General features: G+C 41.7%; 1 protein-coding gene across 1 annotated transcript; it reads left to right on the top strand.

Annotated features, from left to right (window-relative positions):
* The first annotated feature begins 2,044 nt into the window (after positions 1-2,044).
* LOC146179463 (uncharacterized) lies at positions 2,045-13,598 on the top strand. The gene is made up of 4 exons (XM_084580202.1): positions 2,045-2,084; positions 6,524-6,705; positions 9,803-10,037; positions 13,099-13,598. The coding sequence occupies exons 1-4, from the start codon at positions 2,045-2,047 to the stop codon at positions 13,392-13,394; spliced, it is 753 nt and encodes a 250-aa protein (XP_084436328.1). The 3' UTR covers positions 13,395-13,598.
* The last annotated feature ends 630 nt before the right edge of the window (positions 13,599-14,228 follow it).

Genomic DNA, 14,228 nt, shown 5'->3' on the forward strand with positions numbered 1-14,228 from the left:
CACCTGGTAGTATCCCTTGGTCATGGTAGATCTGCCGGCACGCTTGAAACGTACCGACAGCCGAAAGGTCGGCCTTAACAGTATGTCGTGGACGGCAAAATACGAATTTGATAAAAGAAGCGCGCCATTGAGACTCTGTCTTGTGTCGCAGCTCATTGCTGCCGGGAATTTAGGACTGCTTTCGTAATTCAAAATAGACAAAAAAATGCGGTACCGGACGAGAATTTTGAAGCAAAACAGTGAAAACGTAATAGCTTACATTTTTCAGATCTTTTGTAAAATAGTGTATAAGCAAAAATAAACAAAATATGAGACCTGCCTTTGTAGGACTGTTCTTTCTTAAACAATACTTCGATTTCAACCGCCTGCCCTGCCCCATTGGCTCTGCATGTGGTTAGGGCGCTCTATTGTAGAACCTAAAGCGGGTTCAATCCCGGCCGCAGCGGCCTCTTTTATATGCACAGGGAAAGCAAGGCGCCCATGTACTGTGCGATGACAATTTAAAGAATAGTTATACGCCGTCGCTTGTAGCCTGAGCTCCTTTTGGACGTTAAAGTTTAATAAACAAACCAAACCAAACCAATCTTCCAGCTGTCAGGTTCGCAGCAGTATAGCTAAATCTAAATTTAGTTACTTATACTACTGAAGTCATCGTTAACAAAAGTCATGATGCGAGAGTGTGACGCTCAAACAGCTGTCGCTGTCGAATATTTAACACCCCCACAGAGGCCAGATATATAGCAAACCTTATACTGAAGGTGTTATAGAGGGGACTCATCCCTTGACAGCCAGTTCCGGGTTCTAACGCAGAAGCGCAGTAAGATAACACCACACGTTTCTGGTGAGAACAACAAGTACTGCACGTGACAGTATTGTTCTGCGACATAATCAAGGAGGAAGTTCCACATATAATGTTCCTATCGTATAGCACAATTGAGATCCACAGGATTCGAGCTTAGACAAAGCTCTCCCATGAACTCTTGTTTATCAGGTGTGTCCCTGTACGGTTAAAATAAATGTACGCCCCCGACCTCTGGTCAAGTTTCATGATGTTTCGTAACAGAACGAAAGCCTCTCTTTACGAATTTCTGCGTCCAAAATGATATAAAAGGCTTTTTCCGCATACGCATAACGGGCAGAGCATTACTTCTCATCTCACCCTCAAGACGAGGTAAGATGTCAAAGCGTGCCCTATGGCCACTTTTTCATGTTTTAAGCTGCAGAAGTTGTGGCCGAAACTGTTATACAGTTTTGGTCGCACCTTAACCCATACATGATCTGCTTTCTCTCGGTCAGTTTCACTTTGTTTTTGTTTTTTCGAAAGCGTGAATTTCGTCCTCAAATATGATGAGAAATATTTCCTGTCCTACGCACGTGCGCCAAATATTGAATATTTTGAGATATTCGCAGGCGTCACTTGATGCAGCGAGTTAATCATTTAGCAATATTTCATTCCTAGAATCTTTATTATTATCGGTGTGTACTGAGGTTAGGTACGACCTCCTCTTTTTGTACTTCGGATCTGTAGGTCAACTTCTGTTTATCGCCCCAAAAGACAGAAGACACTAAACGTCAGATGTGTACATTAGGAAACAAGTCGCCAAGGCAACCTCATTTTTCTTATATTCAGGAGGTGGCCCCTTACCGGACACCAAAAGTATAGCGCCCGTGACAGTTGGTGTCACACTGGAACGGTAAATACCTTGTCAACTATGTTGCAATGGAACGTTAAACGCTGTAAACTAAAGTAAACTCAGGTTTCGGTGCGATTATTAAAGCAGCGCTACAAGGTCCCACGATGTAAATCATAAAATCGAAGCTGTTGCTGAATGTAACCCCGTTTTGACGCTATGAATTACAGATTTCACATTGTGAGTATTGTATGCAAATTTAAATACTGAGTCATACAGAAACATCTCCTCTGCAGTCAATGTTTCTGCTAGATCATGGAAGAAATAAAACACCCGGCAAGAGTGCAACACGTATGGTGCCGCGAGTGATAACATTAATTACCTCTACTGTATTTCACTCATTGCAGACGACTATGATGCACGTGTGGGCTGCGGCTTTGCTTTTGCTTGCAGGTAAGCTCCCGCTTGCTATGAATGTAGCTCTCAGATCAGCAAAAGCACACATGACTGATTGATGGGCCCATAAACATTGAACTCCGCTAAGTCAAGCCAATGAACACAATTGGTGTTCGGTTCATGGTTGCCTTTAGGTAGTGTGGAGATTAATTTACAGAGGTGGTTCAACCTCAGCCTGGCGCGTTCATGGGAACATGACTAGGTTCATTTGTTTTTGTCGTTGTTGTTGGTGGTGGTTCTTTTCCGTCAGCCACATCGTGATACTACGCATAGGCGGAGTTCAAAAATATTTGCCTTAATTCTCAGACTTGAAAACTGCATGCCAAGTTCCTATTTCTTGGGTGTGAGTGTATAATATGTATGCCGAATATGTCAAGATAGGAAGTTTGGTTTTCTTACAACTTTAGGTTTTTGGCTCAACAAAGTGCACAGACGTTTCGTACATAGATTTAGTAATATCCACTTGGCTCGGACTATCTTTATGTATTCGTTTCTTGCTCCGATTTCTCTCAGCGTTTTAAGGCGAAGGCATTACATCACTCACGGGGAAAGTCTCGGGTTGGCAATATCTGTTCGCGAGATTCCAAGGAATGTCTGCGGGGTTCTGTCTAACCTTGTAAGAAAGAAGGGGAAAAAAAGCATACTCCACCGGGATTCTAACTCCTACCCCTCCGATCACCAGCCGAGCGAGTTAACCGACTACGCCACGCCGGACTTTTTTTTTTTTTTCTGTCATGGTATTTATTATACAGAAAGGGTTATGTACGCAGACTATTTACAATTCCCTCAGCCATTGCTGAGATGCACAACAGAAGATAAAACTTTTTAAAAGGCGGGTAAAAATAAGCACCGTGTCACCAGCGGAAACCAATCAGGTTGAAAGTCATTTTCATCATTAATGTCATTCAGTTGCAGCATCATTCTGCTAAAATGGAGTCTAGGTGAAACAACAGGTTCAGCGTTGCGGTCCAACATGCGTTTCTTCCACAAGCTATGAAGTCCAATAAGGAAAAAACATGTCATATGGTTCGTAATCAGATTGTGTAACAGCAAGATACCGCACACTGTACGAATTTAGAACAAAGTCTTTCTTTAGAGTTCTTTGCAGCACGTCCCAAAAGAGAATTGCGTCTTTGCAATTAATGAAACAGTGCTCAATTGTTTCAGGCACATCACACAGACGGCAGTTTACAGAAGATACAAAAATATTTTTACTATGGAGCCATGTGTTAACAGGTAGAGCTTCAGTGTGTAATTTAAAGAAAAATGTTTTCATGCAAGGAGAAATCTGCATTTTGCGAACCCTTTTTAACGCATCATGACCCTTAAAACCAAAGTATAAAGAACGATACAGTGGTGGCGGAAAAAGCATTGCTACCAAATCCTTGTATAGTATCTTGCGCGAAACGGAATATAAGTACTCATTCGAGAATCGTACTGTAAAAAACCTCACCGAAGCATAAACTTCTTGCATAAATCCTAGTAACTCCGGGCGGTCAGTAAAATCTGAAGAAGCCACTAAGTCGGGAAGCAGATTCATGAAATTAACTTGTAGGAATGCTCCTTTACTAAGTCGGGAAGCAGATTCATGAAATTAACTTGTAGGAATGCTCTAATAATCGGATGTGAACAATCACGAAAAAAAGAAGAAACGGGCAACTAACTGCCTTACATACAGAAGACGCTGTCCTGCACTGTGTGATCGGTGGTTCTGTTAAATAAACACTGCAGTAGAACCAGCCTCAAAGAGATCCGCCTTATCGCTCTTAAGGGGTCTTAAGTGCCTCAATAATTTTTGTCCTCTAAAGGTGGTGAGCTTATCAACAGGTTGGCAATCAAACAGAAATCTGGGCATTATACATCATGCCAGTTTCCCAAACGAATAACTAAACTGCCTTCCTCTTTACGCAAATTTCCCTCTACCTTTTGGGAACGGTATTGGTTGGACGACCATAATTCCGATATTGTGTTTTTTTATCCATTCGCTCTCGCCTTACTATATAATCTGCTGGCTATTCCAGTTTTTTCAGTCAGTATACTGACTGCCCCGGTGAACCTGAGTTCCATCCCTCGAAAAGGAAGAATTGTTTTGTAACTACGAAGGTTCTAAGAAAGATACTTGCTTTAATCTGTAGCCGCATCACTCCGCTTGAGAGGAATACTGATCAGTAAGCATTCGCTTATCAAGAGACAATGTTATATCGCCAAATATAAAGCACGGAAGATGAAAAGTGAGCCTAATACTAAGATTTTCGCTTTTCGCAGCGTGGTGCGAAAAATTGAGAAATGGTTTAGGGTGCCTTATTTATGAGCTGGCGTTGCTGTGCGTAGTACTATTCACAAAAACATGTTGAATTCAGCACTACTAAAAACACAACGTCTCAATCTCATGCAAACGAAATGCGACCTTATTTGGAAATACACATGCTTGAACTCCAACTCACTTACTTTTAAAATGTCTATTTGTAGCATACATTTCTTCGACGGACTATTACTGAGCAAGAAAATTCAAAAACTGGCATCACCTTTGAGACTGGCGTGACACAATCATGTAATGCAATTTTTCACTTAATATTTCGAAATAAAAAGTTGATTAGTTATTTACAGGCAAACGATCGTATAACCGTTAAGTTCTACCACGTACAACGCCTGTGCCTTCTTGTACAACGTGCCTATACAAGCGACACATACATATCACTTACGATTTTAAAATGTGAACACCTAAACGTTAATAAAACAGTGCGTATAACAGCATTCACTACCCCGCATAAGTTTTAACCGCACAACATTTACAAAACTAGCATGAACCATATGAGGGGCTACAATACTCAGGCTAAATGAATATAAATTGTCACTTCATTGTCGCTTAAATAGATGCTAGCAAAGAAATCTAGCAAGCCCATTTGACATAAAGAAATGGTAAGGCAGGTAAATTGCAAAAGGGGGAGTTGTGTCAGCGAGGTGGTTTTACTTTGCTAATTAAGGTGTCAAGAGTGTGACATAAGCTCAACCTCCCCTGAATGTTAGGAGCCTGTCCGGAGCGACGTTTTGTGCAGGGATACAAAAAAAAAGGAGGAGGAGGAGGAGGAGGAGGAGGAGGAGGAGGAGGAGGAGGAGGAGGAGGAGGAGGAGGAGGAGGAGGAGGAGGAGGAGGAGGAGGAGGAGGAGGAGGAGGAGGAGGAGGAGGAGGAGGAGGAAAGGCAGGAAGGTTAACCGGTAAAAAAAGCAGGTAGCAAACCGACATACAAGAGCTCCTAGAATAGACATTTCTCTGTCTCATCGGAAAGGAATCGCAAACAGACTAATTTACAGTAGCATAAGATCATCTAGGCAATCATTGAAACCTTCGCAAATATATTTCCTGCACATGAGCAATATTGAAGACCCCGATGGAGAAGAATAGTTAAAAGCTATTCTTAATAATAATCAATAAAGCAAGCCGTCGGGTTTAGTTACTAAGCAAAAAAAAAAAAAAGGGGGGGGGGGTAGCCTTAATATAAAAAACCCGTACATTTTATTGTCCTTTTCAAGCCGTCTTTCGCTAGTTTCTTTTGTGGAAGCCTCTGAGGGGTTTCCAGCCTCTTTCTCTGTCTTTTTGTTTTAGCATATTGTTTCCAACGCCCCCTTTTTCTCGCGTTTTGTCCACAGCATTGCTTTGTGTGCGCATGACTGAACAAAGATGTGCACCAGTACCGCGTTTTCTAAAGTAATACTAGAGCTTATGTGTAGCGTAAGTTCCGCCGATGTGTTACTTTTTCCACTGTCCTCTGTAAGCATTCCGAAAAATTCCTTTTAAAAGCTGTCACCCAAATTATCCCAGACGAGGAGTGGAAGTGAAATCGTGCTTGAACATTTGGTATTCATGAAAAACACGCAGCAGTGAACGGAGTCAATCTGTGTGCACCAGAACAGACATTTGGGCGACCGGATGTACTTCTTTTTTCATAGGTCTTTATAGTTCGGTGCTTGTAGCTCGATATATATAGTTCATAACTTTGGACGAAAGCAACTTAATTACATAAGGCTAGGGACAGGTGCAGCCCTGGGAGGATATTAGGTGTAGCCATAACAGTGCTTGTTCCTTTCCCACAACTTCTATATTGTTGCCTTTCAATGTTATCTTTCGAAACTAAACAGCGTGGCTTATTTTAAGTACGAAAGTTTGCATGTGCTTATTCTCTCTAAGAGCTTTATTAGTAGGCTCTAACAAGTGTGAAATATTTCAGCGCGCGATAGTTCAGGTTTTTAAGCGAGTCAAAGTACAAAAGGCCTTCAAATCTCTCGGCGTACAAAAGTCAAGGCAACAGAAGCGATGTTTGCTTAAATAAGCAATTAAGTTTGCTTCACTGCAAAGAAAACCCTCCATTCATTGTTAACTATGAATAAAAATCAAACTGCGCCGACATTTTCTGTCCTATTACACCCCCTTGCCACAGTTTCCACTTCTGCCAGCGTCACACGTACCAACTACCTAGTAGACAAGGTACTGAATGGCGCCGGCGTGGACATGATCCCACTGCGAGACATCTCGTTCGACGTGGATAACCAAGCCTGGACTTTCTCGGGATACGTCGAATTTCACATGGAGGACGGCACCTTGGGAAATACTCGTCGCAGGGTGAGTATCCACGTGGCAGTTACAGTGCTTTCAAAATGCCTGATACATTCCGATAGATTGCAGTGCCTTGAAAATAGCAGCAAGGCTGATCGCAGGTCGATTTCGTGTCGCTGACATTTGCGCCTCATGAACGCCTACGCTCCTATCAAGGTGTTGATGAAGAATCAACATTTATTGGACCCGAAATAAATCGATAATGCACGCAGGCACCAGAAGGGGTGGTTCCCTAGTTGCGGGACCCATATGTTCCCAGCAGCTCCTGGCGCCTGTCTGTCAGTGTGAGCTGAATCGATAGGGCGGGGCTGGATAACAAGGTCTCCCATGGCTCAAGGGGCTGGGAACTGGGGTATTGGCGGGAAGGGGAGGAAGGGGGTCTTGAGCTTTGTGCATTCTGCCAAAATGTCAAGCAAAGAGCAATATTGTATCGAGATAGGGGACCGCAAAACTAGACCTCATTAGCAGATTTCGTTTTATGTGAAAAGTAAATATTCGTGGACAGAGAAGTCTTCTCCAGTTTACGTTTTTCTGTAGTTATTATTAAAACTTATGTGAGTAAGAAAAACTTGAGGAACTATCTTTTTATATATGAAACGATGTTTTTTAAGGGCTTATATCCAGGGCAGTTCCACCTATTGTGCATTCGGGAACATGACAGTGAAATATGCTCTCAGCAATCTTGCATCTTCTTTTACAGTAAGGAACGAAAATCATCTTTAAGGCTGGAAATGCTTTCGGGGAGGCGAAGAGCTCTCACAGATGCCAATAAACATGGGGGAGGAGGAGGGGGGGGGTACACATTAAAGCACCGCTGTACGGGTATGGCGTGCCAGAGTTAATAGTTAAACGCCTGCGGTTCCCTTTGCTCACTCTCTTACACATAATAGCGTTTTTATTCGATTAAACCCTAATCGCTTAAAATGTTTCACTATTGCCTCATACATCTTCCTTACCATAGACTCGTGAGCTACAATGTGAAGCCCCGCTTAACCAATTCACCATTTCGTACGCACCTGTCTGCGTGGCCTAGATAAAGCGTTGAACACTTGATTGTCATACATACATACATACATACATACATACATACATACATACATACATACATACATACATACATACATACATACATACATACATACATACATACATACATACATACATACATACATACATACATACATACATACATACATACATACATACATACATACATACATACATACATACATACATACATACATACATACATACATACATACATACATACATACATACATACATACATACATACATACATACATACATACATACATACATACATACATACATACATACATACATACATACATACATACATACATACATACATACATACATACATACATACATACATACATACATACTATCGCGCTCAATATGATTTGCAACGCTCACAGGTTGGAAGTCATATTGAGCGCGACTGTACGTACGTATGTACTAAAGTGTATTCCATCTTGTACTTGCACTGGACCCTGGCCAATCCCCTACTGTGGGTATGTGCCTTATTTAGAGGCGAGAAAAATATGGAAGACAAGGCAATGAAAGGAGAACAAAGTTAGTCGTTCGAACGAGCTATCGCGTTTACGCATTACTCCTTTACAATATATACTATACAATGCATGTAAATTTGTAAACTATGAACCGAATTGCACTCTCAAAACAGCGAGTTACTTATCTCTGCAATCTGTGTAGGTGGAGTTTATTGCAAAGCGGACATCATGTACTAAAGAGTTTGATGACTAGACGAAGAATCTAACTAATCATGTATTTTTATTTTATAGTATTTTGAAATAAATCCATAAAAGGAAAAAATGCCGAAGCCATTTTTATTCTTAGTCATCAGTGGGGTCAAAATTATTCTGCGTCAAAATTACGAATATTAAAGCACATTACGATTTTTTCTTTTCGGGGGCATTTTAGGTTCAAAATGTACTATATCTACCGGAATTCTTACACAATAAATACAGGCGCCAATCGCGTATTGGATAATTTTGAAGAAGTTGGCACGGTCTGGAGATATAACTTTCCGTTACGAGGTCATTGTATATTGGGGCAATGTGGGAAATTCAGCTGATCGATCTCCGAAACAGGCATATTTGATATTGAATGTCTCGAACCGTATGAAAAGTATGAGCTTTCATAAACAAGACTTCGCTTTCATGTTGACGGCCTTCATTTCTGCAATATCATGTCCCTAATACCAAGAAAGAAGAGGTTCATTAGTAATCTTAATTAATCATTCATGTAGGATCAAGTTCTATCGCTTATATCTGCAAGCATTGCTGTAAAACCCAACTTCACAGGCCACACAAACGTAGAGCTCGTAGTGTTTAATATGCAAGTTTTCAAACCTTTAAGGTCGCATGCTATACCTTTATATATTTTTATTTTTAACCTGCCTGGTCCTTTCTCCCTGCCGCTCACCATAGTAATTTCATCCCCCTGTCGATTGCCTATCCCTTTCTTTCTGCCGCCTCCGTTCAGTTGCTTCAGTTTTCTCGATGGCAGATACCGAGCTGGCAAGAACATTTTTACTTCCGTTTCTGTTTTATTTAACAATATTAGAACCACATACTACTGGTATTACCACTACTCCTAGCATATATTACCATAATACGAAAGTGCCTAAGCGTTCTCCCAAGCTAAATTCCAGTGAATCTTTTTTATAAGGATTTATGTAAAGTATAGGATACTAAGGTTTTAATTCTACCCATTTGAATATTTGGGGTACATCAGATTTGGTTTATGGATTCAACGTGATTTAACGTCCCAAAGCGACTCAGGCTATGAGAGACGCCGTAGTGGAGGGCACCGGAAATTTCGGTCACCCGGGGTTCTTTAACGTGCACTGACATTGCGCAGTACACGGGCGCCTTGCTTTTCGTCTCCATTAAAAAGCGGTCATGCGGCCGGGATCCGATCCCGCATCAGTTGGTAGACATTAACCGCTTGTCTTTGAGAGCATTGCTTTAAACGCTTAAACATTTGCAGAAAACTTTCCGAACGCTATGCATCACCCATATGCACTTCGGTATACGCAAAATACGTCCCAATTACGCAGGTACGACGCCAAGGAGACTGCTTCTTTTCTGACCGCCGGAGCTGGGTAGCGTACAAGACCACTCCCCACTTCACACTGTCATGTCGCCTTTTGCTTCGTGGCTTGATTGCCAAGTACAATGTGGACGTGATCGCCGACGACCGATCAATGAAGATGGTGATCGAAGTGCTCCTCGACACCGGCTACATCGACATGACCTTCGAGACACGCTTCAAGAACTGCAGCAACATCACCTGTACGTAAAAGCTGGGCTCTATGAGCTTAGATGTTATCGCTAAATTAACAAAATTCCTATGCAAATTAATCCTCCCGCAGAAACGTTTCATACTTAACCATAACTTTTAGCGCTGTCTCAGTATACATGGAATCCAGAGAAGTGGAGCTTTCCTCGACAGGAGGCATTCCCTCCACCACGGCACCTACCTTTATCTCTTCCTTCACGGCACGGTTCAGGCGTCAACGGAGAAGCGTGACAGATACTGCGGCTTTCTTTTCATATGAGACAACCTAAAATTTAACTTCTTATAAACAATTCACAATTTATAGTCAGAAAATGAAAGGCACAGTATCTTTCACACTTCCCGATGGACACCACAGCTGCGCCGTATGGAAAAGGGAAGAATGTGGGAGTGGAAGAGAGAAAGAGGTACCGCAGTGGAGGATTTCTGTATCATCTCCACCGCCTAGGAACTCGTATGTGTTCTGACATCGCTGTTCCAGTTTCTTGATGCTAAAAAGCCAAGCAACACAATGCCAGACAGTAGGGATGCGGGAATAGTACCGTTTTCATGCCGAATCGAATACCTATAGCTTTGCTGTCGAATCAAATAGTGAAAGCAGCGAATTGAATACGAATTGAATACGAATCGAATACTCTGCTAATTATGTTCAAATCATTTGTAAGCTGATCATGAAACACAAAAAGTGGTGAAATTAAATTTCATTCAAAATGCTGTTTCATATATAGTTCACAACAATGCACACATGCGTCAACCTTGACTGTAGTCTGCAGGTAAGACTAAGGCTAAATCTTAAACAAAAGATTTCGATGTGTCATATTCGGTAAAAAGAACAAAATAGCGCTCAGTAAAGCCAAATAGAGTTAGCACGTGTTAACAAAGTTACTAGATGCGGCTTGGCTAGATGTACAGCCCATATGCGCCTCCCCTTCCCCAAAACCTAACTTCAAAGTGAAAATAAAAACTGCGGGTTCGAAAGGCGGTGTTACAAGGGCTATCTCAGCCACTCTCTATGCAAAGCTTAGACGCCTCCTAATTAAAACAGGCAAACTATGCATAGCCATGCTTAACACAGCTTTCGCTAGTATCACTAGGTTCAAGGAATGCTTAAACACCAGTTTTTAAATTAGTTTACTTTCACGTCGTTCACAGCTGAGCCACCGCGGAGGGGCATTTTAGTTCACTCACTTTTCAGTAGTGTCCCTTGTTGCAAGTGAGGTCGGTGGCGGATGCAGGAAGCATATGACAGTATTGTTGGCGCTAACAAATTTAATAATGTGACAGTATATAGGTCGTCGTCGGACAATATATATCCGGCTACCCCGTAACAGCATTCTATGATTAGTCAATGAAGAGATAACGTGACTAACGTCAAATGATGGCACCCCAAAATAGAAGATTGCCAAGGACTTCCAAAAACTTGGCAGCTGACCAGTTCCTAAAATTTCGAAGCTGAGCCCCCCCGAACAGTTTTCTTTCGGCCCCCAAAAATGATTGAAGTTGGAATGGTAAATGGGTTGGATTTCATTGGTAGAAAATGATTTCGCATTCGATTTACTAACGAAGCAGTAAATAAGGCTTCAAGATTGTTTGTTTTTATGCACCCTATGAGCCAGACACACACAGAAATGAAAATAATTACAAGGGTGCACTTAAGTCGGCTTACGTGCAAAAATGCAAAAACATTTCGAATGCCGTTCTTAGTTCCAATTAGTTCAGCATTTCGTCGCTTAGAATCGCTCTTAGTTCGATTTCCCATTGCTCAAATTCGAACGAAACTAAATTGTGTAGGTCAAGGAATTCAATTCTTGGTGTGGTCAACCCGAATTTGGAGGTAACCATTGGGTAGACCATAATCAAATTAGATTAGACGCCAATTTGGTCAAATTCGGAGGAAGTAAAAGTTTTGGTGCCCAGGGACGCTACATTTCGGGGTATCCCAGATAACTTTAAAGGTGCATAATCAATTATAATACTCGAGTCAGGTTAGATATCGACCTTGGTCAAATTTTTACGAGGTCAAACTTTGGGAATCCAGGAGCCAAATTTCGTGGGTGGCAGATTCCAATTTCGAGGTCACCCCTGAATTGGCCCTACTCGACATAAGTTAGACGTCAATTTTACTCCAATTCCAAAGAGGTCAAATTTTAGGCGCGATCCGCCCAAATTAACTTGGTTGTTACCACCGGTTTGGGCAAATTCGAATTAGATTGATTACCAAATTTGGTCACATTACCTGGTAATTTTTGTCGACACGCTCTGCTCACAGCTCCTGTCCACATCTTAATTCATTGATTAATTTTTAGTCATTCGTGCAAACGTTTCACTTATCTCATTTATTTTTTCTACTATTTACATATCTATACTTAATTGACTGTTATATTAATTACGCATGGGATTGATGACTGACAGTTCGTGCAGACACATTTGATGGCCTGCGTTATGTTCTCTTTCATAATGTTCAGACATTTTGTTCCTCTCTTTCTACCCAAATTGCAAGCTGAGCATTACATAAACAAGCGCCGTTATACATGCTGGTACGACTCGCATGACAGGAGAAAATCGGGAACGAGCGAATGGGCGGAGAAGCAGCGAGGGGCTGTTGCTGAAGAAGCTGGCATCACTTTAGTAACGGTGCTTGCTTCGACGAGTGTCGTCTTATTTAATATGTTTTTTCGCGCCTATGCCAATTCAGTCTGCACGCGGCTGTAATTAAGGCCCAGTTTTATCCAAGCCAGAAGCCGGTATTCTTGCCCCCGACTCGCGTCAGTGCTAAACAACTTCAGTGTTGTTCAGCTGGGGCAGATTTCGTTATTCTTGCAAGACAACCAGACACATAAAAACGGGGCGATTCCAAGAGAAGTAGTCGTTGTTAACATAAATGCTTGATGCATGAGTTCCTACCAGAAACGAGTGTGTCTACCATCACCTGTGAGCCTTAATAAAAATCCTTTTGACTTCTATGCATTGTATTTTCTATGTTAATGCACTCTTGTCGAATAGATGAGCTTCAAATTCTTTCATCTGATCAGTGTACCAACTTATATACCTGCGCAGGTACCCACATCTACCGTTGGGATATAAAGGACATATCTGCCAAGTTCAAGCCCATAAAAACGCCCATGGAACCCTGGATGAACAACAACGGCTTGATTGGCAAATTTGAAAACATAGCGCTACCCAGAGTGAAGACAGAACTCATCCATGAACTGAACACAACTTACTTGCGAGCAGTAAGCGATAAGATGATCCCACTAAAAGCGTACATGTTCTCAGATGCAGATACAGAGCATTCGCGCCGGCGCCGAGAAGTTTTTATAACGAATACCACTCAAGAAGGAATTCGGGAATAAATGAAGTGAAAACCATTTAATTCTTTTCTTTCACCTAGAAGAACGTGAAAACACATCTGGGGTTAAGCATGAAACTAAGTATGTGACATAAGCTGAAGGTGTATTTTATAAACTCCCAATGTCGTGTGGGCAAGTGTACATCGGGCAGATAGGGCGGTGCATTAATACACGTTTGAAAGAGCATGCGAATACCTTGGACGCTGACAAATCTACTAATCTCTTTGATCACGTCCGTGACTGCGAATATTGTTATCCTTCATTGCACTGTTGCAATATCCCGTAAAAGCACCCGGGCCGCTTAACACGTGAGATAATGGAGGCCTACCACACGAAGAAAAAACAACAAAGTTGTCCGTTAGTACACTATCCATCTTTCTACACGAAAGTGAGATTGCATGCCTTCATTCTACGTAGCAACACGTGTATTTGGCTTGTTTACTTGTTGAGAGGGTGGTCAATTTTTTGCCATATAATAAGTTCCTTCTTTGAATAAACTTTCTATTGAGTCAGCGCTCGTTCTCTGGTTCTCCGCTTCGGTGTTTGCCTGTTCCTCTGTTTTTAATTCAGTATGTTTTCTTTAGTTTTTATAGTTTCTAAATCAGTCCGCTCTGGCTCGTGCCAGTCAAACCGTGTTTTGGCGTATTTTATATGTTCAATCTCATTATTATAACAAGAGGGTGAGTTGCAAATCCCTCCCTGACATAACACAACATGTTTAGGGTTGTCGTATAATACAATGTGCTTCTCAGTCCTACTGTCGGCATCTCATCATGAGATTCCTGGTGTGTTCCGTACGTTTCATTTAGCCGCCAATCTGGGGCTCTGTCGCGGCTC

Source organism: Amblyomma maculatum, chromosome 9 (genome assembly GCF_055883805.1).
Source record: "Amblyomma maculatum isolate TAMU_Amacu chromosome 9, ASM5588380v1, whole genome shotgun sequence".
NCBI classification, from domain to species: domain Eukaryota; kingdom Metazoa; phylum Arthropoda; class Arachnida; order Ixodida; family Ixodidae; genus Amblyomma; species Amblyomma maculatum.